The 26,806-nt window shown below is 36.7% G+C and overlaps 1 protein-coding gene across 1 annotated transcript in view; it reads right to left on the bottom strand.

Annotated features, from left to right (window-relative positions):
* Positions 1-26,806, bottom strand: part of FAP (fibroblast activation protein alpha) — a gene marked incomplete at both ends in the record, with an annotated part of 92,799 nt that overhangs the window by 27,031 nt on the left and 38,962 nt on the right. The window contains 10 exon segments of the mRNA XM_080689388.1: positions 3,353-3,477; positions 5,318-5,371; positions 8,107-8,177; positions 8,276-8,380; positions 16,248-16,292; positions 20,198-20,333; positions 21,919-22,022; positions 24,598-24,752; positions 25,650-25,770; positions 26,436-26,508. Of these exon segments, the coding sequence (XP_080545514.1) occupies positions 3,353-3,477; positions 5,318-5,371; positions 8,107-8,177; positions 8,276-8,380; positions 16,248-16,292; positions 20,198-20,333; positions 21,919-22,022; positions 24,598-24,752; positions 25,650-25,770; positions 26,436-26,508 (989 nt within the window).

Raw genomic sequence — 26,806 nt, 5'->3', positions numbered from 1 at the left:
CCATGGGCCCATCTCAGGGAAGGTGTCTCAACTGTAAGCTATCGGCCACTAGCACCCTCAAAAGCCGGAGATATTAGTGAATCAGTCCTAAAGATGGGGGTCAGGCTAGCACAACAAAGCCCACTACATGTCTCAACATGGAATTCTGCTTCACTGTACAAAAACTGGCCATTTTAACAAAATCTACAACTAAGCACTGGTGGCCTGTCATTCACTTAAACTACAAAATCAAATAATATCTGGAATTGATACACTTTTGAAGGATGTGTTTACTTGGGCCATCAAAAAGAATGTGTTTGTTTGGGCCATCAATGGGTTGAAAAGCAGCATGTGGAGGTTGGGGGGGAGGTGCTCTTGCTACCTCTGACGTTTCCTTCTGGGCAGAGGGAGCACTGTTAGAGTAGCACCCTTGCCCCAAACAAAGCAGCAGAGGAATGATTTATTGCATGAGTTCTGAGAAGACCTGGGTATGAATAGCTCCGTCTGTCTGGCTCCTGGCATCTTTCTGCCTAGGGAGAACATGCTTTTGATCTATTGCTCAGAGGGTAGGTGTGAGACAGTGCCAAGCCCCAAAGCCAAGCGGAAAGCCGGAAACATACAATTCTACCCATATTTGTGTGCATAATGGTATTTTGTGGCGTAATATTAGGAAGCCACATTCCTCAGCCACATTTTCCAACTGGCCTTTACAAATAATAAAACTAATATTTTTATTTCCTGCCTGACTCCTCAGTCTAACTTGGGAAAGAAGAAAAAGGATACTGTTAGATTCCCTTAAAAACCAACAGTTTTTAAGTGGACTCTTCAGAGTTTTATGAAATGTAATGCAGGGATTTGGATTCACATTAGTTTTTCTTCAAAGTTATCAAAAGGGACAAACATACGTATTATGTTTTAGGACAGAATGGAAGAAGGTGAAATGTGAATCTAAATTTCTAGACTTTAATCAATATGTATCCATCCTGTGGGATCCTCATGGTGTGCAATTCCAGTCATGAAAATGTGTATTTCTTTCTCACCTACACAATGAGACAACATAATGATTGACTATTCTTGACAAAGGAGCCTGGGGGTGTGGTCCTAGAATCCTGACCATCAATTGTCTAGAATTTCTACTTTGTCCTTGCTTTTCTTCCATCAGCATCATCAATATGATTTCACCTGCTTTAATCCTGTCATCTGGGACTTAGGATCCCTTTGGAGAGTTTGAAGTTACATAATGAGGCTTTACTCTTAGTCCTAAAGGGAAAGATTTCAAGGTTTTTCCTATGATGGTGCAGTGACTCATTTTACTGGAGCTTCAAAAACACCAGACGATGTGATGCTTCCCACACAGTATATTTTTTGCTAAATGGGAAATTACCATACTGCCGAGGAAGAGTGAGTGGTAGAAAAGTCAGGCGATTCAAGTTCTAGAAAGGACTCTTCCACCAACTTTTGATGACAGCTTTATCTTTGATTCCTTCTCTCTGTAGTGGGCACGTGAGCTTAAGTAGATATTAGAAAAACAAAGTGATATAAAATATGGTAGAGTGCGTCCCCAAAATGTTCAAGTATTATTCAAATGTAGAGTGCACATCAATATAAATGCACATATGTTAGTATGGTGTCAGTGATGTTTTTATTAGCAAATACATCAGCAGAAAACACGTTTCTTGGTAGAATTTGCAGAAGACAGGATGCTCTGATACTCCTTAATACCTATATTCATTCTGCAAACATTGAATATCTACTGTATATTGGATATCTTCATAGTCCTAGGACTACAAAAACTAAAAGCAAAAAGACCCACCCTTTCTCTCAGGAGAAAAAATATAAACAGATGACTCAGTATGGTTAGTTTAGTGATACTATGTTCCTGACATGTAAGCTTTCAGTGCATGTTGCATAAATACAGAACTTGGCTTAAAAATGTTGCAATAACTTGAGAGGGACATTTGATGTATACCTTTAAATGCCACAACCACAATCAGAACATATGGCCATGAATAATAATCTCTTGACATTTCAAAGATACCACTGACCAAACATTTTATGGCAGTGTTATTTCAAACTGACATCTTGTGCCATCTTGAAGGGAGCACTTGGGTTACAATGCTTATTTGTGTCCACATAGTCAAACCAAAAATGGCTCAGGTTCTAGGCCCAGGTGGCTGGATTTGGGGAGGTGGTATGTGGCATGCCAGGGTGACCTTCATTCTCGTTTTCTTTATAAGACACACACACACACACACACACACACACACACACACACACACAGCCTCTGCATTAAGAATCTCTAAGATTTAATTTGTTCTCTAAGCCATCCACTAGGTATCATGCATGTGGTATATCTTCTTTTTTTAAAGAAGTTTATTAATAAAGAAATACAGAAGATAGTTAAAGCCTCATTTTACCCAAGGATAATATAAGGGGGTGCTTCGAATGAAATCACCCTTTTTTAAAAAGAAGTTTATTTAAAAAGATAGAAGTGGTATACCTTCTTCAAAGTGCTCTTTACCCCACCCCTAAAATGGACACTTAGGTAGGAGGAAGAGATAAACATGGAAGAATTAGATATTTTCCAATTTAGTTTCCCAATTCCTATAATGATTTCTAATATCCCCCAATATTTAATCAGTATCTAGTGCTACCTTAACCTGTTCCATTGCTTGTCAGATGCTCAAGATGAAATGTTGTGCACAAAATAAAATTATTTGGATAGATATTACTCATAAAATGTGCAGATATTCTAAACAATCAGCAAATGCTTAATATATTTTATTTCTTATATTTTGTAAAATATTTGAATGAATTGCTTAGGATGTTGTCCAGATTTTGAAAGGATATACTGAATAAAAAGGATTCATGTTATTAATCCCCATTGAAACTACATTTGGAGAAAGATCAGCCTCCAGGACAGAGACCGTGGGTTTCAAGGCCATGGCCTTTCCATTAGCTGTAGGAATTTGACATTTCTTCAGCAAATGAGACCACATTGCAGCAACAATTTTATCAGAGAGTGCTTCCTTTGATATTGATCCTGCTGTAGATAGCTGGTGGACCGTGTTTGCATGTAGCATCATAGTGCTGTGGAATGTGGTGGTTGAGAACATGATATTAGAGGCAACAGACTCTTGCTTCAGTCCTAGCTGATGGTCATCAGCAGGGCACACCTGGGGCAAGGTCCCCTGTTTCCTCAATCACAAAATAGTGGGGCTACTAACACCTTTCTATTTCCTTTCACTGTTTTCCTTAGCATTAGATAAGATCCTTACATATAGCAAGTGCTCAGTCACTTGCAGCTAAGAATTGACCAGGTTTCTGACAGTGTGGTGGGCGCGGCAGTACTCATGTTAGGTCCGTCACCTACCATAGCAGATGAGCGCATAGTACTTGGCATAGTCGCTGAAACTTGCTGTGTAATATTGGCACCTTTCTTTCCTTAGATGGCAAGTAACACACTTCTTGCTTGGAGGATAGCTTCCAATGCTAATTCTAGAGGGAAATGAAAATAAAACTAAGCTGAAATTTTGAGATTGTATTTATCAAAATGTACTACTCCATGTAAAGTGACTAATTTACATATTGACATCAAACCCACTCTATTTTTCGGTTGCCAATATCATTTAAAGTAAAGGGGAATCACAGTGTTTTGATGAAGCTTGATTTTTGATCCATTTGTGCCTGAAGAGGCACAAACTTTGAGGGAGAAGCCCTCTGTGTTTTTCCCGAAGTAAAAGAAATATCTCACATTTCCAATGAGAGCGAGGTAGTTACTTCCTAGAACCAGTAATCTCTTACACTTTATGAAGTGGCTGAGAATCTATAACTCTGCATATTACCATCTCTCTTTTTCTAACCTACAGAAAAATATACGAGGACTCATATCAAGGAAGTGGTCCCTATTCTAATCACACATTCGGAAGAGGGAACTAGTAATAAGCAAATTAGAGAGAAGATGCCACAGTCCTTTGTGCCTTTATTGCTTTCAGCAGGAAATCTGGGTTATGGAAGCTGGGTCTGGGAATGTTCCAGGCTAGTCTACTCAGACCAGTCTGCACCTTCCACAATGGTCCCACCCTCTCTATGGTTCCCGATTGGAGTGGTTAGTGTTAATAAATAAAATTCCCGAACCTTACACCAAAGCCTCAGAATGAGAATCCTAATGGAGGAGAATAGATGGTGCTATGCCAGAGTGCAGGCAGGGCCACAACCCTATACTACGGTCAAGGTTTGCTGTGCCACCTCAGCTTCTTCTGCTCCGGCCCCTGACCTTGCCTCAGCCAATGCAGAGGTGACCAGAGAAATGGCTGGTTCCGGAGGACGAAGCTACCCAACAGGGAAGGTATGGGTATAATCCAGGAGGGAATAGAAAATCATGACACAAGGAAAATTTCTTATTTACTCTGTTATGACTAGTTTTCTTGTTTATAGTTTTGTGCAATCTTGAAAATGCAAGGGAAGGAGCCCAGAGTAAAGGCCCAGAAGCCAACCCACCCAGGTCCAGATCCTGTTTCCTGCACTATTACCTATCTCACAGAGTTGTGGGATTAACTGAAATTATAGGTACAAATCAAATAAAAGGGTTCCTGGCATATAGTAGACCACCAGCCTACAGTAACCGCTGTTTTTATATGAAAGGAGTATTGAGGGTACCATTCCAATTATCAAAAAGCAACTGGACAGAACTTAAACACTAATATAGAAGTAGAGGTGGCTTATATCTAAGTGAGGCAGAGTTAAATCATACTCTATGGGAATAAAAGCAGTGCCTAGCACAGTGAGTACACTATAGGTAAATGCCTTCAATGACCACTTACTTTTGCTGAAGTATTTAGTATCATATAAACAATATTTAGTATTTATATCAACATTAGAATTTCCTGCATTTTTTCCACTAGAAAACAAACATTTTGATACTGTTGCAAGAGTGTATTTTTTATACCGATATGGTAGTATAATATGTTCTCTGAATGTTTTATCTTAATCCATAACTGACTTTTTATTACATTTCACACTTTAAAAAGTAGTCCACTGCCGGGTGTGGTGGCGCACGCTTGTAATCCCCGCGCTTGGGAGGCAGAGACAGGAGGATCACGCAGGTTCCAAGCTAGCCGCGCGCGCTGGTTTAGGAGACCCTGTTTCCAAATAAAAATGTAAAAATAGGTCTGGGGGTGTAGCCCGGAGATAGAAGGGCTTCCAGGAACCCCAGTACCACCAAAAAAATAAAAATAAAAATAAAAATAAAAAGTAGTCCACATCTCTTGAGAACTATGACATATTTTTATTCACTTTTCAATGTATATAAATATGAGGATGAATTGCCATAAATTACCTGTAGATATTTCTTCTTCCAGGGTAACCCTCAAATTCATTGCTAGAGTAGAACCTGAAAATATAGTCAGAAATTATTAAGTAGTGATGGCTAAATGATAGCAGTACTGGTTCTAGTATTAACACAAGTATTCAACTAAAAAACTATTAATTTGCACTCCTATACACAAATCACTGCTGTTCATAACTAAATTTGGGAGATTTGGTCTTACTTTCAAATCAACAGAGAAAGGCTAAAATATGCTAGCATTCTCTTTTATTATAAATATACTATATGCTGATTTATTAATTATGAATCATGAAAAATAAACTGACGTGAAATTACTATTTTCCTTTTTCATCATTCATAACAGCTTACCAGTTTCTTGTATTATATTATTTAATTTTGTCTATGATTGTGAACATATTTTGAAGTTATTTTGTAGAAACACTGATAATAGATAAGTTGGCATTTATTTTGTAGAGACCCTGGTAGTAGACAAGTTGGCCATAATCCAAGGAACCTCATCTAAACCAATGCCACATACCTTTGGGCATATTAATTCACCCAGGTACAAAAAAAAAAAAAATCACAAGAGAACACACTTCCTACCTAAGTACAAAGGTTCTGTTCTAACGTCTTCATAAAGCTATGAAGTGGCAAGTCCAGTGTAATGACATGATTTTCATTCCTTTGTGGGTTCATCAGAATATTGCAAAGCAACTGTCTTTTTTTTTTTAGAAAGAGCATAATGGAGTGTGAAAAGTTTGAAATAAGCAAAGTTTGATTTAATTCTCAGGATAGTACAGCTGTCCAAGTAGTTTATGCCTTCCATGTCTTAAAAACCTTCTTAGTCCCAGGAAAGCAGGAAAAGGCAACTCATTTCTGGTGTCCTATTTATATTCTAAACCTGCATATTCCGGTTTATGTCTTTACTAATATCACCTGACTCCAATCATCACTTTTGCTTGGCTTTCCCACATCCCCTCAACAACCTGTGAATAGCGCTCAGTATCTTTCCCCAGGCTCCCTGCAGCTTTCCTGTGATGCAGATGCTGCTCCCTTTGTTGTCTTCAGCTCTGACACTGTAGCACAGTTCACTTTCCCTCTGTCCCTCTCTCTTCCCTCAAGCCAGGCACTCCCCAGTTCTGCTCAACCTCCCTCTGCCTTCACTATCTACCTCTTCCTCTCATTCTTTTCACATATGTGTATCAAACTCCACCTCTGTGTCAGGCTTGGTCCTAAGCGCTGAAGGCACACCAATCAGAAGAGAGCACGGCTTTTGTCAATCGTCATTGTTCAAGTTCAGGCATCTACTGCTTCAGCTCCACACTGTGACATTAGGATCTGTATTTGTCTTGTTTGGGTATGAGGCACTGAACCCAGGAGCACTCTAACGCTAAACTACACTCCTCTTTATTTTTACTTTTTGAGAGGGTCTTGAGAAGTTGCCGAGCCTGGCCTTGAACTTGCAATCTTCCTGCCTCCGCATGCTGAGTAACTGGGATTGCAGGCATGTGCCATATAGCAGAATCTTCTTTCCTTCCGTTTTCTCTTCCACTTGAACCTATTATGCCTGAAGTTGATTTCCCACCTGACTTTATCGTGTCACTCTCGTCACCCTAGATATTTCAATGGCTCTTCCATTTAATGACCAAAATGCTTTCCCGCCATTAAAATAATCCTACAGGTCGGTAATAGGTTTCTGATTGTGTGTCTTTCCAGTGAGTTTGGACTAGTGATTCTGCCCTTTTGCTCCTCAAATTCCAGCTGATGGGAGGCAGGTTATGGGTATTTAGGGAGCACTCCTGGATTTATGCTACATTGGAAGTGACAGACAGAAAGTGAACATTTGTGATTAAAGAAGTTTTATCACAAATAATTGCTTTAATATGGCTTATTTATACAGTATTCAGGATGGAATAAAAAATAGAACCAAAAGAAAGAATACCAGGTGTGTTGGCACACACATGTAATCCCAGTGCTTGGGAGGCTGAGACAGGAGGAGCTGAGGTTTGAGACCGGCCTCAGCAACTAATGAGACTCTCAGCAACCTAGCAAGATCTTGCTTGTTAAAAAAAAAAAAAAAAAAAAAAAAAAGGCTGGGGGTGTAGCTCAGAGGTAGAATGGCCCTGTGTTCAATCGCTAGTAACACACACACACACACACACACACACACACACACACACACACACACACACACCCCTCCTATAAAAGTTAATGACACAAACCTTAGATTTAATATGGTTTAGGCTTAAATCTTAGACTACCACTCACTTATTTTCCTTTGGCACAGTTAAATTTTCTGAATGTCAGTTTCCTTACCTGTAAACTTGGGAAAATCATTTCTACATTACAATATCTGAAACTCAGTAATTCCTCAGTAACTGACAGATGGTACCCATGATAATATTAGGCTTAGATAACAGCCTCACTACAGAAGATGCTCCACATCTGTGGGCTGCCCTCCATGACATTCTGGAGCTCACTCATTACTTCACATGCTGAAGAGGAAAACTCGCCTATAGAGCCAGCTGAGTCATTATTTTTAAATTTTAATACTTCTCATATAATTATCAAATCGCAGAAGAGAAATGACTGCTTCTTCAAGATTCTTTCCGAAAGGAAATCATACCGACTACTGATTAAAGAATGTGCAATCTTCATGAAGTCCCAGCTGTTTGAACTAAGCTACAGAGTAACAAAATTGCTCTTTTAGTTGAAAAGAGATGGTACAGTATCATTTTTACGTCCATCAGTCGGTGCCAATTAAAACCTGAATGGCGCATCGTGTTTCATGCAATACTTACAGTGAATCCTGTGTTACTCTGAATATATTTATGGCCTCCCACTTGCCACTTGTAATTTGAATAGCATTTTCCTATAAAAAGACAAACATTATGTTGTGTGAATCTGAGCGTTATTTGAGCAACCTCAAGTGAATGATCTTTGAGGAGATAAATCTTGGAAGGAACGTACCACAGTGTCTTTGATATAGTGAATATGTTTGTAGCCATTCTTGTCGCTAAATATTTTGTAGTATGAAATGGCATCATAGCTAAAAACTGGTGTTGAAACAAAGAACTGAAAGAAATTAACAGAGGTTATGTTCAAAAGACAAACTGAACTAGAGCCATAGATTTTTCTTACGCACATACTATCATATTTGCAGTGTTTGTCCTCCTCTATCTTCTATCACCCACATCTAAAATTCTAGTTTTTCAGATGACAGCTTTTCCAGAGATCCTAATAGGCAATTACACATTCCAACGACCGCTTGGTTGCTACTGCATACCCCTGGCTTTTAATGTTTAATTTGATTAAATTTCCACGTCATGAGGCTCTGTGCTTTGAAACAGAGTTAAAAGAATCACAAATGAATGTTGATATTTAACCAACCAAACCAAACTTGAAAATGAGGTACCTGACCAAAATGTGACTCTCATGAAAGCTTACAGTCCTTTGAATTCTTGATTTGTCTCATGCCAAGCACCTCATGCCAATGACTCAATGAAGACAATTTTAAAATTAGAGTATCACAGCCTGCTAGCCACAGATTTTAGCATGAGGAGGGGCTTCTGCACTTGGGTGAGGGAGGCTTACTCCTGAACTCAGGAAGCCCAGTGAGCTCATTGCTTGAATTAAACCTCTTCTAGGGCACAACCATCATTACATAAGGAATGCTGGACTCTCTTTTGGAACAAAGGTAGCCACACCTCAACATCCTACATGGCGCAGAAAACTGAATTTCTGTAAATTTCCTCATGCCAAAATTTCACCAATAGTGTAGTGTTTCTCTGATTAAAAAAACAAAAGAACCGGGCGTGGTGGCGCACACTTGTAACACCAGCACTTGGGAGACTGAAACAGGAGGATCTCACAGGTTTGAAGCCAGCCTCAGCTACTGAGTGAGGCTCTCTGCAACTTAGATCCTGTTTCCAAATAAAATATAAAATAGGTCTGGGAGTGTAGCCTGGAGATAGAAAAGCCCCTAGATTTCACCTCCAGTACCACCAAAAAAAAAAAAACAAAAAAAAAAACAAAAAAAAAAAAAACCCTTATATTTGCCAGCTTTATTTTTCCTGTCATCATTTGGTGGACTAACTACTTTGTAAAAGAATTACATGAGAAAAGAACAATTCTATATCATATAGAGTAAATATTACCATGCATAATTTAAAATCAGTTGTATTCATTAGTGTCCCTCTACTCCAAATTATAGTAGACCAAAATGTTCAACTTTTTCAGAGCTGAGCCAAGCAACAACAAACGAAAGCCTAAAATACCCGTTTCTTTTAGCTGCAGTCATTTATCTTGCCAGAACCTAGTATGAGGTCCATTTCTGAGTGAAAAGAGAGCAGATCAGAGCAAGTTGTTACAGGCTTCTTTGATGATGGTCTTATCTGTCATCTGATATTTGTGGCCTTTTGATAAAATTGATCTTTATCTCCTCTTTAAAGTGATTCCCTGACATTAAAATGCAACATGCTCCAGGTATCTGTAGTAGGCCAAATTTATTACTAAGATAAAGATACGATCATAGTTGACAAGAGTGGGCCCTAAGTCTGATGGTAGAGTCCTTGTAAGAAGAAAGGGGACACAGAGAGACACAGGGATGGGAGCTATGTGGAAAGAGAAACAGAAATCAGAATGATGTTGATGTAAACCACAGAATGCCAGGGGTTGCTAGAAGCTATCGGAATCAGGAAGAGGCAAGAAAAGATTCTTTTCTGAAGACTTGAGATGTGGGATGGCCCTGATAACACCTTTATTTCAGACATCAGTCCTTACAAAAGTGAGAGCAAATTTCCATTGTTTTGTGGGTTTTTTGGTTTTTTTTTTTTTTTTTTTTGGTACTGGGGTTCCTGGAAGCCCTTCTACCCGGGATATACTCCCAGTCCTATTTTATATGTTTATTTGGAAACAGGGTCTCTTAAGCCAGCACAGCTGACTTCGAACCTGTGTGATCCTCCTGTCTCCGCCTCCCAAGCACAGGGATTACAAACGTGTGCCACCACGGCCGGCAAATTTCCATTGTTTTAAGGCACCCAGTTAGTATAATTTATTATAACAGCCCTAGTTAACTTATATAGTGTCCTAAGTCTTATACCATTGCCTATTAAATAAGCACAAGGCCTTTACCATAAGGTTAACTCCGTGTTTTGAGTTCTGAATAATGAACCACCACAAAACAGTAACCCTAACTTAGGTGTGTACTGAGCAGCTGAGTATCAACCAATTAGAGGCAGCCAACTCATCACTCTAGGCCTCAGTCAGGTCAGGCAGACTCCTAGCTGCAGCCAGTCAGTAACGTGTCTGGCTGTGTGCAGTGCACTGCTCACAGTTGTAGGTAGAGTTCCCTGACCCTCTGCTGCTTCTGAGGGCTCCCTGATTCATGAATTATTCTTTTCTCAAATAAACTCAGATAAAGTTAATTTTTTAAAGTTTTTTTCAATAAATCTCTAACAAAATGGAAAATGAATAATGAGAAACTGCTATCTTTTTGGATAGTTTCTTCACTAGTTTTATTAATAATAATACCACCTGGATAGAATTTTGCATTTGGGGACTAATACCTTTAAATAAAAGTAACAGCAAAGAAACCCGGAAATAAAAAAACAAAATGAAGGCCGGGCGTGGTGGCGCACGCTTGTAATCCCCGCGCTTGGGAGGCAGAGACAGGAGGATCGCGCAGGTTCGAAGCCAGCTGCGCTGGCTTAGGAGACCCTGTTTCCAAAAATAAAATAGGTCTGGGAGTGTAGCCCGGAGATAGACGGACTTCCAGGAACCCCAGTACCGCCAAAAAAAAAAAATGAAGCTGCAGTTTTGTGGATAGAATTTCATTAGTATGGAGGTATTTAACAAAATTGTTCTCTTAAAATGGAATTGTGCTCTCTAAGCCAAATGGTGATACAATTATTTATTGGTAACCTGATTATAATGGCTTCTTCCTCTTCAATGTGTGTTAGATGAAAAATATCCCCTAAAGAGCTCATGTATTAATGTTTGAAGTTGCTATAATTGATTCATGAGAATTGTAGTCCCAGCAGTGGATAAGTTCATTGGAACAGATTTATGTGGGTGGTGGCACAGAGGCCTGTAGGGTGTGGTGGAAGGGGGTGGATTCCTGGGTGTGTGGCCTTGGGGACTGTATTTGGCTCCTTCCCCTGCTCCCTCTCTTTTGTGTCTGTCCCCCATCATGTGAGGTGCACAATGCATGTGCTCTCCCTCTGCCTCCTGCCACCCTGGCCTGAGATCTGCGGTCCCTGGACTCTCATGGACTGAACCCTAACATCATAAGAAAATAAATCTTCTTTTCTCTAAATTATGTGGTCAAGTCTTTAGATTATAGCTATAAGAATGCTGACTGGAACAACATGAAAGACAAAAAAAAATTGGTTCTGCATTGGTTGTCTTAGTCAGTAAATGGAGCCTAAGTCACAAAATATTGTAAAGATAATACAGTAAAAAAAAAAAAAGTAACAATTCTCCACACACATGCACTCTGTTTCTTAAGGTGTTCAAAAAGGTTTTGCTCTGGATTAAAACTTACAATTTCATTTTTTTCAAAAACATCAGGGAGAAGAGTTATGTTTTAAAATATTAGAATTGGGCAAACAGGAAGAATCTTTCTGCTCAGCAAAGGCTGTTATCTTCTCTTGTTTCATTGCACACATGGAAGACAGCTGGGTTTGATGATCAGGTAACTTGGGTGAGGTAAAGAGAGTGTGAAATCTTTCCGCTCTCACCTGGCCAGAGCTGGGCCCATATGCATTTGAGCCAAGTGCTTCTTTCAGCAAGTCACACCTGGGACCTAGATAAGCGCACATGGCCAGGTTGTTCTCAGTTTTAACAAGGCCCTTATTTAGGTCCTTTTATAATGCTTAGGTTTTCTGATAAATTACTCATCTCTATGTGAAGTCCAGAGCCATTTAAAATATTTTACTTGGAAAGTAAGATTATTTAGCGCCATGTAATATCTTGTTATAGTTAAATGTCATAGACTGATGCCCGAGTTCATATTTAGTTAAAAGCAAGACTTCCAAACATTAAATTCTTTTTTTAATAAAAGAATTTTTGCCAACAGCCCAAAATGTGCTGCTTAATTATTTTAAAATAACTTGTTTGTGGCTTTGCAATCTAAGCATTATACTTTCAGTGCTTATTGTCCCAATTTAAAAGATTAAACACAATATTCTTTGGTGAAATCCTTCCTTTTTGGTCTATTCTTTACAAGAAACATTTATACTAAATTTATTGTTATTTTTCTCACCAAATACCAAAGAAGAATAAGGTTAAATACCTCAAAATAAGACAGAGTGTGTCAGTGCTGGAGGGAAGGAAGTGGTAAGTCAAGTTCACAGGAACTCAGAAACCCTATTTGCTACTTCTGTGCCTGAAACTAACAAATCAGTTACTTTTAGCAAGTCATTTAATCTCAGTTCTTTTTTAAGTAGTGCTGAGGACTGAATCCAGGGCCTCACACATGCTAGGCAAGCACTCTATCACTGAACTATACATCCAGTCCTAATGTCACATTAATAATTCACAGATCCTCTCCAACAGTCATTTTTAATTTTGATAAATTATAATGACTTATCTAAATTTTCTCTTTAAATTTACACTACTATAACTAGCCTGTATATTTTATCCAAAGACCCAATACATATTAGTTTCAAAAACTAAATAGGGCTGAGAGTGTAGCTCAAAGGTAGAACTCCTCTGGGTTCAATTCCTAGTACCAAAAAATTAAATGAATAAAATAAAAGCAGTCTTAGCCGGGCGTGGGGGCGCATGCTTGTAATCCCAGCATTCGGGAGGCTGAGACCTGGAGGATTGCGGTTCGCGGACAGCCTCAGCTACTTAGTGAGGCCCTCTGAAACTCAGTGAGAGCCGGTTTCAAAATAGAATAAAAAATAGGGCAGGGGGTGTAGCTCGGAGGTTAAATGCCCCTGGGCTCCATCCCCAGACCCGCAAAAAATAAATAAATAAATAAATAAATAAATAAAAATAAAGCAATCTTGCATAAAATCTCATGCTCCAGATAAATAACTAATTTATTACTAGATTCAGTTGGGCATGCCTTTTTATTTAATGAAAAGACATTGTCATCTCTCAAAGAAAGCAGATGTTGCGAGGTATGGTGGTGCACATTTGTAATCCCAGTACTTGGGAGGCTAAGACAGGAGAATTGCAGGTTCATGGACAGCCTCAGCAACTTGTGAGACCCTCTGCAACTTAGTGAGATGCTGTTTCAAAATAAGAAATAAAATAGGGCTGGAGGTGTAGCTCAGAGGTAGAACACCCCTGGATTCAATCTCCAGTACTCCCCTCCCCCAAAAAAGAATGCAATGTGACTTCCTTGTGGGTATTTTAAAATGTTCTCTAACTTTTTAAGGCAGCTCATTTGCTCATTCTTCCAGCTCATGTTTGTGAATTCAAGGCTGGTGTGATACAGATTTTAAAACTATTAATATGATTGACCTCAAGATGCTTATCGCTAAAACTTTCAAAAGATGCATTTTAAACTGTTTCAAAGTGTTTTGTGGCATTTTCAGAATAAATATATATGGATACCCAAGGTAATGTCTTTGAGAAGGTTGTTGGCATCATTGTTTATCTTTCTGTAAAATTACATCATGAATATCACTAAGTCTAGTTATAGTATCATCATGAAGAACACAAGGATGCTTCAAGTGTTCTTCCCTCTGCTCATTCATCGCAATGGAACTAAATTAATAGATTAACCTTCCTCTTTCCTTAAATTGTCAAATGTTGACTAATCAATAACCTTTCTGGAAGGTGAGCCACTGATTAGTAGAGAATGCAGAAAATTTAGAAAATACTTCTCTTTCACTGATTACTGCTAATATTCCCTGTAATCATGCAGTACAGTGATAAAGAAAATTCACATATACTTTATCCTTTTTTACTTGCACACCTATGCTTGTTACCTCAGAATATAGTTACATTTACTGTTACTCTTAAGTAATCACTATTCCCTAGTCAATAAATATAACTGAAGTATCTCTCATTGAAGACTGAATATAAGCATAGTAGAACATAAGCCCCAAATCACAGGATCCAGAAAGGTATACAATAAAGAGTTCATAATATCTGAAGATTCTTACTTTTTTCCTTTATCTTTTCCCTAGTCATTTTAAGTCAGAATTATTTCAAAATGACATCATCTTAGAATTTCATTCTGAATTTTTTAGCGTCTTTTTATTTTTCTGGTGTGTGTGTGTGTGGGGGGGTACTGAAAATTGAACCCAGGGGCATCCTACCTCCAAACTATACCTCCAGCCCTTCAATTTTTTTTTTTAAAGTTGACACAGGGTCTTGTTATATTGCTGGGTATCTTGCTAATTGCGGAGGCTGGTCTTCATATGCAACCCTTCTGTCTCAGTCTCCCCAGTACTAGGATTACTGATGCATACCACCATGCCTGGCTACTGTAGTGTTTTTATTTTACGAGCTAATATATTAAATAAACCTGGTCCTAAGAGTTTCCTTTTTTCTGATACTGTGTCCAACTCTCAAAAAAGAAGCCTCCTTCAATTGAAGTGCTAGCTGAATTTAATCCTGTGTTTGTGATGAGAGTCAGAATCCATACACCATTCACTTATCTTCCATCCTATTTTGTATTCTTTATGGAGGACAGAAAACACAACTCATATTTCACTAAAATGTGACTTTTAGACTAAACACCCTGACATATCACTGAAAAAATATCCTATCCAAAACTTCCAGATATGAGAAGTCACAAATCACAATAAAACTCATATTTTCCTATTTGATATCATCTAATTACTTAAAAATCAGAGTGAATATGCAAAATTTAGTTCAATTTATATATTTAACAAGAGGTAGGTTACTTTTAAATTTCAATGATTTATAGTTTATTTCTCTTTGGTAGATTAAAATAATTATAATAATTAAAGAAGTGTTTTTAGCCCATCAGAGTAAGAGTGTGTTATCTTTTGAAAACTGGCTTTTGTTGGGTTTAGGAAGTAATATTAGTTAAAGATATGAGGGGGTCAGGTTAAAAAAAACACTGTATATGAAGAAGATGATTTGTTCTCAGTAGAATTGTAAATATATAGACATGGAAATTGTCTAGCACAATGTCACTTTACAGATTACTAACTTTACTTTTTTTAATCTTGGTAATTATTTTCTTTTTTTAAAAATTTTTTATTGGTGCATTGTAGTCATACATCATAATGGGGTACAAGATGATAGAGGCATACATGCACACATCACTCATTTAGCCCTTCCTCAGTTCCTTCCCCATTCCTTCCCCTTTCCCTCCTTCTCATGTTTGGCTTAGTGATTGATTCATAAATGCTTGTGAATGTACATCATGTACATTAGGGAATTTCCATCTTCCCCCCTCTCATCCCCCTCCGTTAGGTCACCTTATTGGCTCATCTATAGATTTTACTTCTTTGCCTAGAGTTTCTCCCATGACCCATTTTCTTCCTAGCTTCCACATATTAGAGAGAGCATCCAATTTCTTACTTTTTGTGACTGACTAATCTCACTTAGCATGATGTTCCCCAGTTCCATTTGTTTCCTGTAAATTACATAATTTTACCACTTTGGAAAACAGTAAGGAAGATCCACAGAAGAATGAGAATAAACCTACCATATGATCCAGTTCTTTTGGGGTATCTACTCCAAAGAACAAAAACCAAAGTACCAAACTACTGCATGCATATCTATGTTCATAGTTGCATGATTCACAATGGCCAAACTATGGAAACAGCCAAGATGTCCATCAACAGATGAATAGATTACAAAACTATAGGATATGTACACAATGGAATTGGTATTTTTTTCTATAAAAATAAGTAGTGCCAGTTTGGGTACATTGTAAATAGTCCTTTGATAACTAAGAATCTGTCAAGTGTCTTTAAAATACAAGGAAGAGATAACAAAATCATACTCCACCAGCCCATCCAGTTCTGCTTTCTTCTACATGCTCCTGGGTCTAAAAGACAAAAGATCACATCAAACACAGGATTAGAAGAACATTTTTTCTCAGTGTCATCTGGATATTTGGAACAAGTTAAACTGCTCCATCAGAGTCTTATTGCTAGTCAACTCACTTCAATCTTGAATTTAAGAAGACTATATTAAAATGTTTCATATAATATCATTGCTGTATATACATGTGTAATTTTAGTGTTGGGTCTAATTTCAGATCTATATTCTGACTAAATCTTCCATGAGGCAGTGTCTTTATGGAGGCCCAGCATAATGCAAACACCTGGTGTAGATAAAAAGAATTTTCACAGTAGCATTTAAATTATTTTTTTCTAGTCTTATGAAGACATTAGAAATTTAAAATATGGTCTAACCCTTAACTTGATTTATATTTTATCATAACACCATTTATCTTTTTTTTTGTAGTACTGGAGATGGAACCCAGTGACATCCTACATCCAAGCTACACCCCCAGCCCTAGTTTTTTATTGTTTATTTTGAAGCAGGGTCTTACTGAGTTGCAGAGGACCTCACTAAGTAGGTGAGGCTCACCATGAACCTGTGATCCTCCTGTCTCAGCCTCCCAAGTACTGAGATTACAAGCGTGTGCCACCATGCCTGGCTCACAGCTGATCATTTACTGAACAAATATTTAGTAGTCCTAAAAGGGTGAATAAACTTTTATAGACAAATGAGAAAGAACATTCTAGGTAGAATTAATAGCCTAAAGACTGACTACCTGAGTAGCCACTGGCAGTTGAGTAGGACGTAGTGGCAAGTGGCTATAGAAAAGAGACGGTTAGGAAGGAGTCACAAGGGTCTGTAAGATCTCGGAGGGCCTTTAATGCCATCCTCAGGAGTTTAGGTTTCTGAATAACTCCTCTCAATGACTTCAAATCTACAATTTGTAAAGCATAATTGTGAACATGATAGAATGGATTCGAAGTGGACACGATAAAAGGGCCAGAAGGACCAATTGGAAGGCTGTTGTAATGTTCAGAAAGAGAACGATAAAGGAGATTAAAGTGTTGGTAGTGAGGATGGGGCAGAGAAGATGCAGTCATAGAAATTCAAAAGTTCCAATCCTCAAAAAATAAACTGTGAGTTTGGCAAGTAGTAATAGAAACCGTTGGTGTAGATAAAAAATCATCCAAAGAGAGTAAGTAGAGTTGAGACAGAGATAGCAGGATAGTCAGTACGCCGTCTCCTCTTAGGGAGGACATAGCTAGGCCCCATTTCCAGGCTACATTTTCCCAACTCCCTTCCAATGGGATGTGTTCATGTGATAAAAATCTAGCTAATGGTGTGTGAGTAAAAAATAATCAGGCTTCTTTGAGGACCAACCCACAAAACACTCTCAGAGAAGACCCTCCATTCTTTTTTCTATCCTCCAGCAGGTATTGATGATCAGGTCTGAATAACTTTGGGATAATATGGGAAACCATGGATGAAAATGGCAGGAATGCCATCACCTGGCTTCTGAATAAGCACGTGGAGCCAAGTACCCCAAGCCCCACCCCTATCCATTCTCCACTTACCTGGACTCACTATGAGATGGTTACGTGAATGTAAAATAAACTTCTATTGCATTACCCCACTGAATTATTGGAGGTTGTTGCTTTGTTACAGCAATGAGCCTATCTTGGAAATATGTTAAATTGGAGAATAGGATTTCTAGAGAAGTCAGAAGAGCTAGAACGAAAAAGAATAATCAATGAAGTAGAAGGAGAGCCATGCGATGGCTCACTCTCATAAAAGGCATGGAGACAAGAAATTCTAAGACACAATTTGAAATTTCTCCTCTAGGGATAGGCTGATGGATGCCTCAGAGAGAACAAGCAAGATAAGATGGGAAAAAGATAGAAATGCTCTTTTTTACTTATTATATTTAGCCATAGAGGTTAAATTTAATATCCTTTTCAAAGCAGAAATAATGAAATAAAATGTTTCTCAAGCTACCAATTTCTTAATGTAGTCTACCAGTATAATTATATTTCAAATAACCATTGCCATTTTTTCTCTTCATTTTAGATATGACTTCAAACTTGAATACATTATTGATCGGTCACTTGATTTTCAATATTGCTAGTTTCCAAAACACAAACATGTGTCAGTCATGAGTATGGTTGCTGGAAATTCAACACTATTCTCCCAAATCTGAAAAACTTGCTCCATGTATTTATCAGATTATTTGAAACAGAGACTGATTCAAAATCATAAGTTTATTGAGATATGATATTATAAATGTAATCACATCTCAGGCTATAAAGTCTGTATTTGTAGGGATTTCCAGACCTCCTTGAATGAGCATCTTAAATGCTCTGTTAATTTAGATTAAAATTTCTCTGTTTTTGATAAACTAGAATTTTAGATCCAAAGTTGTAACAGTTTTAAATTGTGAAGTTTATTGTCTAAATAATAAATCTTAGAGTTTTAAAACTAACAAAATTAAATCAGTAGCAGTTAATACCCAGATTCAGTGAAAGTGTTAATAATATTTTCTTTTTTATATTTTAACATGTACTTTTATGGGTGCATCAGGATATTTTCAACTAAAGATAACTAATCAGAACAATGGCTTCTAATTAGCTAGTATAATCAATATTGTTCTATTCTTACTTTTTTGTCTATGATGCTGCACTAAATAAGATAAAAATAAGCTTCTAGAATATTCCATCAAAACTAGCCAAGTCACTTTCAGATACAGTAGTGACTTTAAAATATTTTTAGCCTGAGTAATGTTGACTATTATAGTCCTGATATATTTTTAAACAGTCATTATTTTCTTGTAAAACATAATGTCATATTTCCTAGATGAAATGTAATGGTTTACTTTGATTACTCTGCTTTTTGTTTTATTTTATGAAGTATAATTGATTCAATGAAATATTTATTTATAATTAGAAGTCTCATAAAATGAACTCATCAAATTTCCTATTTATAGAAAATATTTTAAATTTCATAGTCTCTAATATTAGTAATCAAAACCAATGATATTTTAAAACTTTATGATGGGTGAAGTAATCTTTTTATTTCTTTCATTTTGTTAAACTTGTGATTGAATCCAGGGACTTCAATCTCTAAGCTACAAAGGCAGCCATATCTTATTTTTATCTTTAGACAAGGTCTCTGTAATTTGCTGAGGGTCTTACTAAATTGCTGAGACTGGCCTCAAATTTATGATCCTCCTGTCTCAGGATCTCAAGTATTGAGATTACAGGTATGCCATAGCACACTTGAACGGTAAAGTAGTGTCTGACTTATTAATGTTAATAGATTATGTTTGGGCTTGAGCAATATAAACAATAAAACTCAGTAGTAATTTTCAAGCTCCTTACCCTCATATGAGTACACTATAGCATAGGCTCTTAAGATAACTGTATAACAAGATAATTTAATCTATTTTATATCATATTCCCTGCCATCCACTTTTTATTTAAAGTTGGAATATTTGGCTTTCTTTTGATAATATCCATTTCTTTGTCATTTTTATTTTTCAGTTTTGATATTGCATAAAACATGTTCCATTTGCACATATTGATTTCTTTTGTGTAAAATACACCTATTTCCCTTGTAGACCGATTTTATATTTTCATCTTCATTATTTTGCTTCTGTTATCTCTGAAGGATGGTGATCGTCCTAATTGAGAACCAGATACCTCATTTTCCCAATGTCATATGTCTAATTTATTCCTCCTTTCCATTCAATTTTTAAGTCATCTGAGGAAACAACAGGTGTACTAGTTTAATAGAGATAACAAACCAATAAATACGAAGTGCATTTTTTGTAAAGCAGCAGTTGAATGCAGTAATTCTAACTTTATAATACAAAATGTTAGCTATAAATGTATCTATATTCTTTTGTTTTAATCTTCAGAAATAGCTATCTATGATTTGAATAAGCCTTACCTTTGGACAATCCCATGTGTACCAGTCTTCTCTGAAATCACATATAGACAAGACTGACACATTTTGGACTCTTTTTAACCACTGTACACATACTCGTTCATCCGTAACCCATGTGAGCCAACTGAAATAATAGTCACTGCAAGCAAATCAAACAGATCATCACAACCATAAACTCATATCACACCTAAATACTTACTTAATTTACTATTTTCTAAAGAATGTATTTATTACTATGGAATATTTATTCAATAGATAAGAAAGATAAATTTTTTCTTCTCTTGGAGAGAAAGTTTAAATATGTTTGCTTGGTGTTTTATGTTTGCTTACTTTAAAAATATCCTTAATGAAAGTATTTCATACTTGAATTTTCTTTCTACTTTTAAATATTTGTTTCTTAAATTTAAAACTAAACATAGAGAGGAGAAAAGTATTCATCTTGTTATTTTCCACAGGAAAATTAAACTTTTCATTATTTACTATTTAATTAATTTAAAAGAGCCACAAGCTAAGTATGGCGGCACATGCCTGTAATCCTAGGCATTTGGAATTACAGGGAGGCTGAGACAAGGAGAATTACATTCATTGCCAACCTCAGCAGTTTAGCAAGACCTTTCCCAACTTATGGAGACCCTGTTTCAAAATAAAAAATAAAATAGGGCTGGGAGTATAACTCTGATATAGAATGGTTCTGAGCATTCTACTAGTACCACAGAAGAGAGGGCAAGAGGGAAGGGGGAGGAAGGGAAAGGATGGGGAGAGAGAGAGAAGAGGGGGGGGATAGAGGGAGGGAGAGAAGAGAGAAGAGAGTAGAGAGAGCGGAGAGAGAGAGGACATCTATGTCTCTAGGAGGGTTATGTTGGAAGCCAAGTATTAGTTATGATCATTATCAGGTGTTGAAATCAGGGTTAATGCAATCAGATTGCATATATGAAATAGCTCAAATATTGCTTGGTACATAGTAGATATTTGATATTAGTGAATGAGGATAATGGATTGGGATGAGGAATGGCAAATGCTCTGAAAATTTAAAGTCACTTTTGATACAAGAATGGATTGACCTTGGTAAGGTCCAACAGAGGTATCCAGTGGGTCCTTTCTTCTGTTGGTGGTCACTCATTGGGCCCTGGCCAGGCTGAGGACGTTTATGAATTTTACTATCTACTTCTTGGTCTCAAGTTTATACTGCACAACTAAGGAAAGCTTCATGAAGAGTGATCACTGTGGTCACTTTTATGTGGAAAATAGATACTTTTTAGAAGCCAATTTAAAAACTTACTTTAAAATTTTTTTATTGGTACATTATAGTTATACACCTTAATGGAGTACAAGATGGTAGAGGCATACATACACACATCACACATCTAGCCCTCCCCCAATTTCCACTTTGCCCCTCCCCTTCCCTCCTCCTTATGTTTGGCTTAGTGATTGACTTTGATATGTTTGTGAATGCACATCATGTACATTAGGGAATTTCCCTCTTCTCCCTTCCCATCAAGCTCAGTTAGGACTCTTTATTTGCTTATCTATGGTAAAAATTTACTTTTGATTTTTAAGTTTGTACATATTTTTGTGCTAATATTTTTATTGTTGTTATAGTATCCACACCATAAACTCATTAAAAAGAATGGTACACCCTGATTTTTAAAAATTGCCCCCTGGTTAAAAAAAATGAAAGTGTTAAAATTCAGTTAAAAAGGTAGGAGGAATTGGAGATTAAGTACCTTGAGGCAATCATCACTGGAACAGGCACTTCCATGGGACCCACATGCTGTGGGTAAGTGGTATCGACAATAAATATCCGCACAGTTGGATTCTTAGCCCCAGCCTGCCAAGAAAATGGATGTATAATGGCTCATTAAATTCCACTTATCACCACCATGTTGTAGACACTTTGGAATTTAGGCTCATTTTTCGGAGCTAATAAATCTAAGTATTTTACTATTGAAGAAAATCTATAACATGACCAAGCACTTCATTTTAATTTTATTTACAGAGAAGTTACAAGTGTTGTATCAGTCATAAATATATATATATATATATATATATATTTTATATATATATATATATAAATACATATTTTAAGTGCTTACTGAAAGAGCTTTGATTCATTGTATGAAACACTTATGATAGGAAAATGTAGTTCTGTGATCCATAGTCTCTTTTTTGACTTTTCTAGACCATTCTCTCTATTGGTATTACAATAATAATTATAAGAATGATAATAACTTATTATTATAAATGGTAATAAGAATGATAATGATTATGAGAATGGTAATAATTATAAGAATGATACTCTCTGTGTGCTGAGGGAAATGGAGAGAAGGATTGGTTTGAGAGGAGAGTAAAAAGGAAAATAAATGAAACATATTTTTGGTTATTTGCCATGGGAATTTGGATGAGACCAATCACCAAATTCTCAGTCTCTTAGATACTTGAATTACTATGATCAACATTCCAAAATAAAAATGTCCATGGGATTTACACTTGTCTTGTTTTGTACTTTCTGTGCTACTGCATACCAGAATTTAACAGTAGAGCTCATGCTTAGATTCTTAGAAGTCTTCTGCTATTTTACCACAGAAAGAAAGAATCGTATAGTCATGATAAAATTTAAATTCACAAAATTTAGGTACACAGTGTCCCATGACTCGGTGCTGTTTGTATTCATCTAAACAACTATTTATGGTGGTGCATGCTTGTAATCACAGCATTTGGGAAGCTGAAACAGGAGGATCACAGTTCATGGACAGCCTCATTTACTTCATGAGGCCCTCTGCAACTTAGTGAGACCCTGTTTCAAAATAAAGAATAAAAAATAGGGCAGGGGGTATATGTTAGAGATCAAATGCCCCTGGGTTCCATCTCCAGACCCACAAAAAAATAAAAAATAAAAAATAAACAACTACTTAGTCTCTTCTAGGACCACCCAGGTATAACCTGGACATCCTTGTTTCTTTGAGATTTTCCCATGTGTCTAGCCAACACTTGATTTTTCAACAACTCCATTTTTCAGAGATCATGGGAATTGGGGTCTCAAGTTCCCAGTGTTAGGCACGCCTCAGCTCTGGATTTTCTTATCTCTTCTTGCTCCCACATACTGTGTCCAAGATTCTACTTCTTTTGTATGTTGAGTCCAAAGCATAAGATTTCTTGTTCCCAAACATTTCCAGTTCTTCAACTTTCTCTGTAGCCTTTGAGAGGACTCCTATCTAAACATCTATCTCTTATCTATTGCTTTTTAATAAATGATGTGTGTGTGTGTGCGTGTGTGTGGCAGTGCTACTGGGGATTGATCCCAACGGGGCTCTACTTCTGAACTACACTCCTATTTTATTTTAAAACAGCATCTCACTAAGTTACTGAGGGTCTCACTAAATTGCTGAGGCTGGCCTCATCTTGCAATCCTCCTATCTCAGCCTCTTAACTACTAGGCTTGTGCCACCATGCCTGGTTCTTAAATGATTTTTATTTTATTTTATGTACTTAATTTTGCAATATTGGGTATTGAAGTCAGGGGAATTCTACCTTCCAGCTATAACCCACCCACCCAGTCCTATTTTTTATTCTTTATTTTGAAACAGGATCTCACTAAGTTGCTGAGGGCCTCACTACGTAGCTGAGGCTGGCCCTGAACCTGTGATCCTCCTATCTCAGCCTCCCAAATACTGGGATTACAAAGGTGCATAGCGCGCTTGGTGAATTTGTGAACTTAGGCGTTGGTTTCTTTTAAACCTTTTGTGTAAAGTGAAATTAGGACACACTACTTCATCACTGTGACTTGACTATTCTCCAATGACACACTCAGGTCTCTTCCTGCAGACATGAGACTGAGTAAAAAGTACACACGCTAATAACTCTAGAATGTCCAATATGCCAAAAACTCTGCACTCCCACCAGCCCACTTCTTTTAATTTCCTCAGTGAAGAAATTGAGGTTCACACATGTGCCCCACCTTGTGTGTCCACAAAAGACCCTAACTCGTGCCTCCTTCTACCTGACAGAACATCAAATTCAACATTTGCACTTCCCATTCTAGTTTGCATTTACATGAGAATTCAAGAGGGAATTGCAAAACAGAACTTTACCCTGAATTTGGAGCATGAAATATGAAAAAAAAACATTAAATTTAAGTTAAGCTTGTTTTTCCTCCATGATCTAGACCATATGTTTCTCAAAGATTCTGCAATGGATTTTGCAAAGACGGCTTCATCCAGCACAACCAGATGTCCAAAGCAACAGATGTCCACATAAACAATAGACATAGCACAATGTTTGCCTCACAATGCACAAGGACAAGAAGCTCCCTCAACTTGCGATCCCACCTCCACTCATGGTAATGACTGCTCATTCTGAGGCAGGGTGGGGGCAATGAAGGCATCTGCTCAAAGAATTCCACATACCTTCGGGTACGGAATATTTATCGTTCTAGGATACTGCTCATCACCATAATAGGAATAGGCAATGACCGGTATATCTTTGTCATTAAATTCTGCATATGCCAAAAATTTTCCATTGGGTGACCACCAGAGAGCATATTTTGTAGCAAGCATTTCCTCTGAAAAATAAGTACCACCATATCAATGACAGTTACATTTTACTCCTAAAACCATTATAAAAACTTCCAAACAGCTAAGTACCAACTGAAATTATTTATGTAGTATGGATGTGACCTATGAAATATTTTATTTTGTTTATAAAAATGTGAAATATGAATGAAGAGAAATAGTTTAATCTTATACCCCATATCAAATATGAATTTGCATTGGGAGCAATAGACATTAATGAGACTTATAAAATAAATTATAAACATATCAGCAAAAATTAATTTTTCTTCGTTAGGGCTTTTTAAGTTTTAATAGTAACTTAAATAGTAGCCAAAACAGAGAGAACTGTAGTTTCACTGTTACATGATATAACCATTGAAAGTCCCATTTTTCTCCTGGAAATATTTTCTTTCTAAAATATTTTTATACCTTCAAATATCTTTATAAAGACAAAAACTAGAGTCTAGAAGACCTTTTAAATTCCATTTAAGTCCTAGATCCCACATTTCCTAGAATGAGGATAAAATTGAAGAGAATATAAAAAACTAAGAAAAATTAGTTACAAAATAGCATGGACTGTTGATTAGTTTTAGGGAAATATTTTTTCCTCAAGAAAAAGGAAATACAACAAAGCATATTAACATAACACCTAAGGACCTTATTTTTCTTGGGATACAAATCATTACTGCCACTTTAAGGTAATATTCACGAAAAGAAATTCTACTGGTCTTCTGATAACATTTTGCTCTTTTAGAATACACACATTCTGTTCATAACCTAGAAATGTTTTTCAGAAATGATACCACTCATCAAAATAAGATACCACTCAACTAAATCCCTTTGAGTGTATGAAATTATTTTTAATAGGAAGCCAAAAACAGTAGAGGTACAAAAAGAATACAGCTTACCTTCATAAACCCAGTCTGGGACTCCATTAAATATTTCATTTTCTTTTCCATTGTATGTTATTTGAAAAGGTGGATCTCCTGGTCTTTGCTTCAAATAGATATTGTTTTGATAGACATATGCCTAGAAGTATCAGTAGTTAATCAATAAAGGGGTATTCTCTGACAAACACAATAAAGGCTGTGTATTTCTTTTAATTATTCACCTAATATCTTAAAAGAGTGGTAAATCAGATACAAAAGAAACTCACAACTAAAAATTTTTAATACATTATAAAACACAACCAACTCACATTAAATCAATTATGATCTTTAAAATTTGTGTCAAATAAAATCTACTATTATATTAGTTGTTTTGTTACCCAAATAAATAATTGTGTATAATGACAGAAAGTCAAATCAATCTCTGAATATTAATAGCTAGCCAGATCTAATCTTTATTTAGAGTCCTTAAATAAGAGCTTGGACAAAATTTCATGTTGTCTGAAGCTAGTCTGGGAAACTTGTGAAAACCATATTTTTCCTGAGTTTTCTGGCACAACGCATTCTGGCTGAGTATAAGGATAAAGTTTTTGACTGCGATATTTAAAGAAGTCTATCCATGAGCTTGAGATTTTGCGGAATTCTCAGATGGGTTTCAATTTATCCAAACTCTTCCCATTTTTAACCGCTAAAATAGTCATGAATGTATTTTTTTTTCTTTCAGGCAGGGAAATTTAACAAAGGCCAAAATCAAATGGCTCCTCTTTTATTTAAATGATTAAACACTTCTATAATTTAAACACTTACTAATTTACTCCCAACAGGCGACCAGCATAAATACTGAATTGGACGAGGAAGCTCATATCCACGTACAAATTCTCTAGAAGAAAAGAAAGAAAAAAGAATGAAAATAAAAGAAAACACAATGAACCTTGTAGTTTATTGCAAAAAAAATACTGCATAAACAGAAAAAAATAACAAACCATATAATTAGAATAATTCAAATAACTGTCTCTGCTTCCACAAACCTAATGAGAAGAATCCCAGAAACATAGGACTGGAAACATGGGTGATGGTGGCTTTCGTCCACTAGTTACTAAAAAGTCACCTAACTTTTCAGATTCTCAGTTTTCAGACCTTTATGGTGAAGTAAGTGGTTAATAGAGTTGGATAAAAGA

Source organism: Muscardinus avellanarius (genome assembly GCF_963383645.1).
Source record: "Muscardinus avellanarius genome assembly, chromosome: 2".
Taxonomy (NCBI): Eukaryota; Metazoa; Chordata; class Mammalia; order Rodentia; family Gliridae; genus Muscardinus; species Muscardinus avellanarius.
This window is presented reverse-complemented; position numbering and strand designations above follow the sequence as displayed.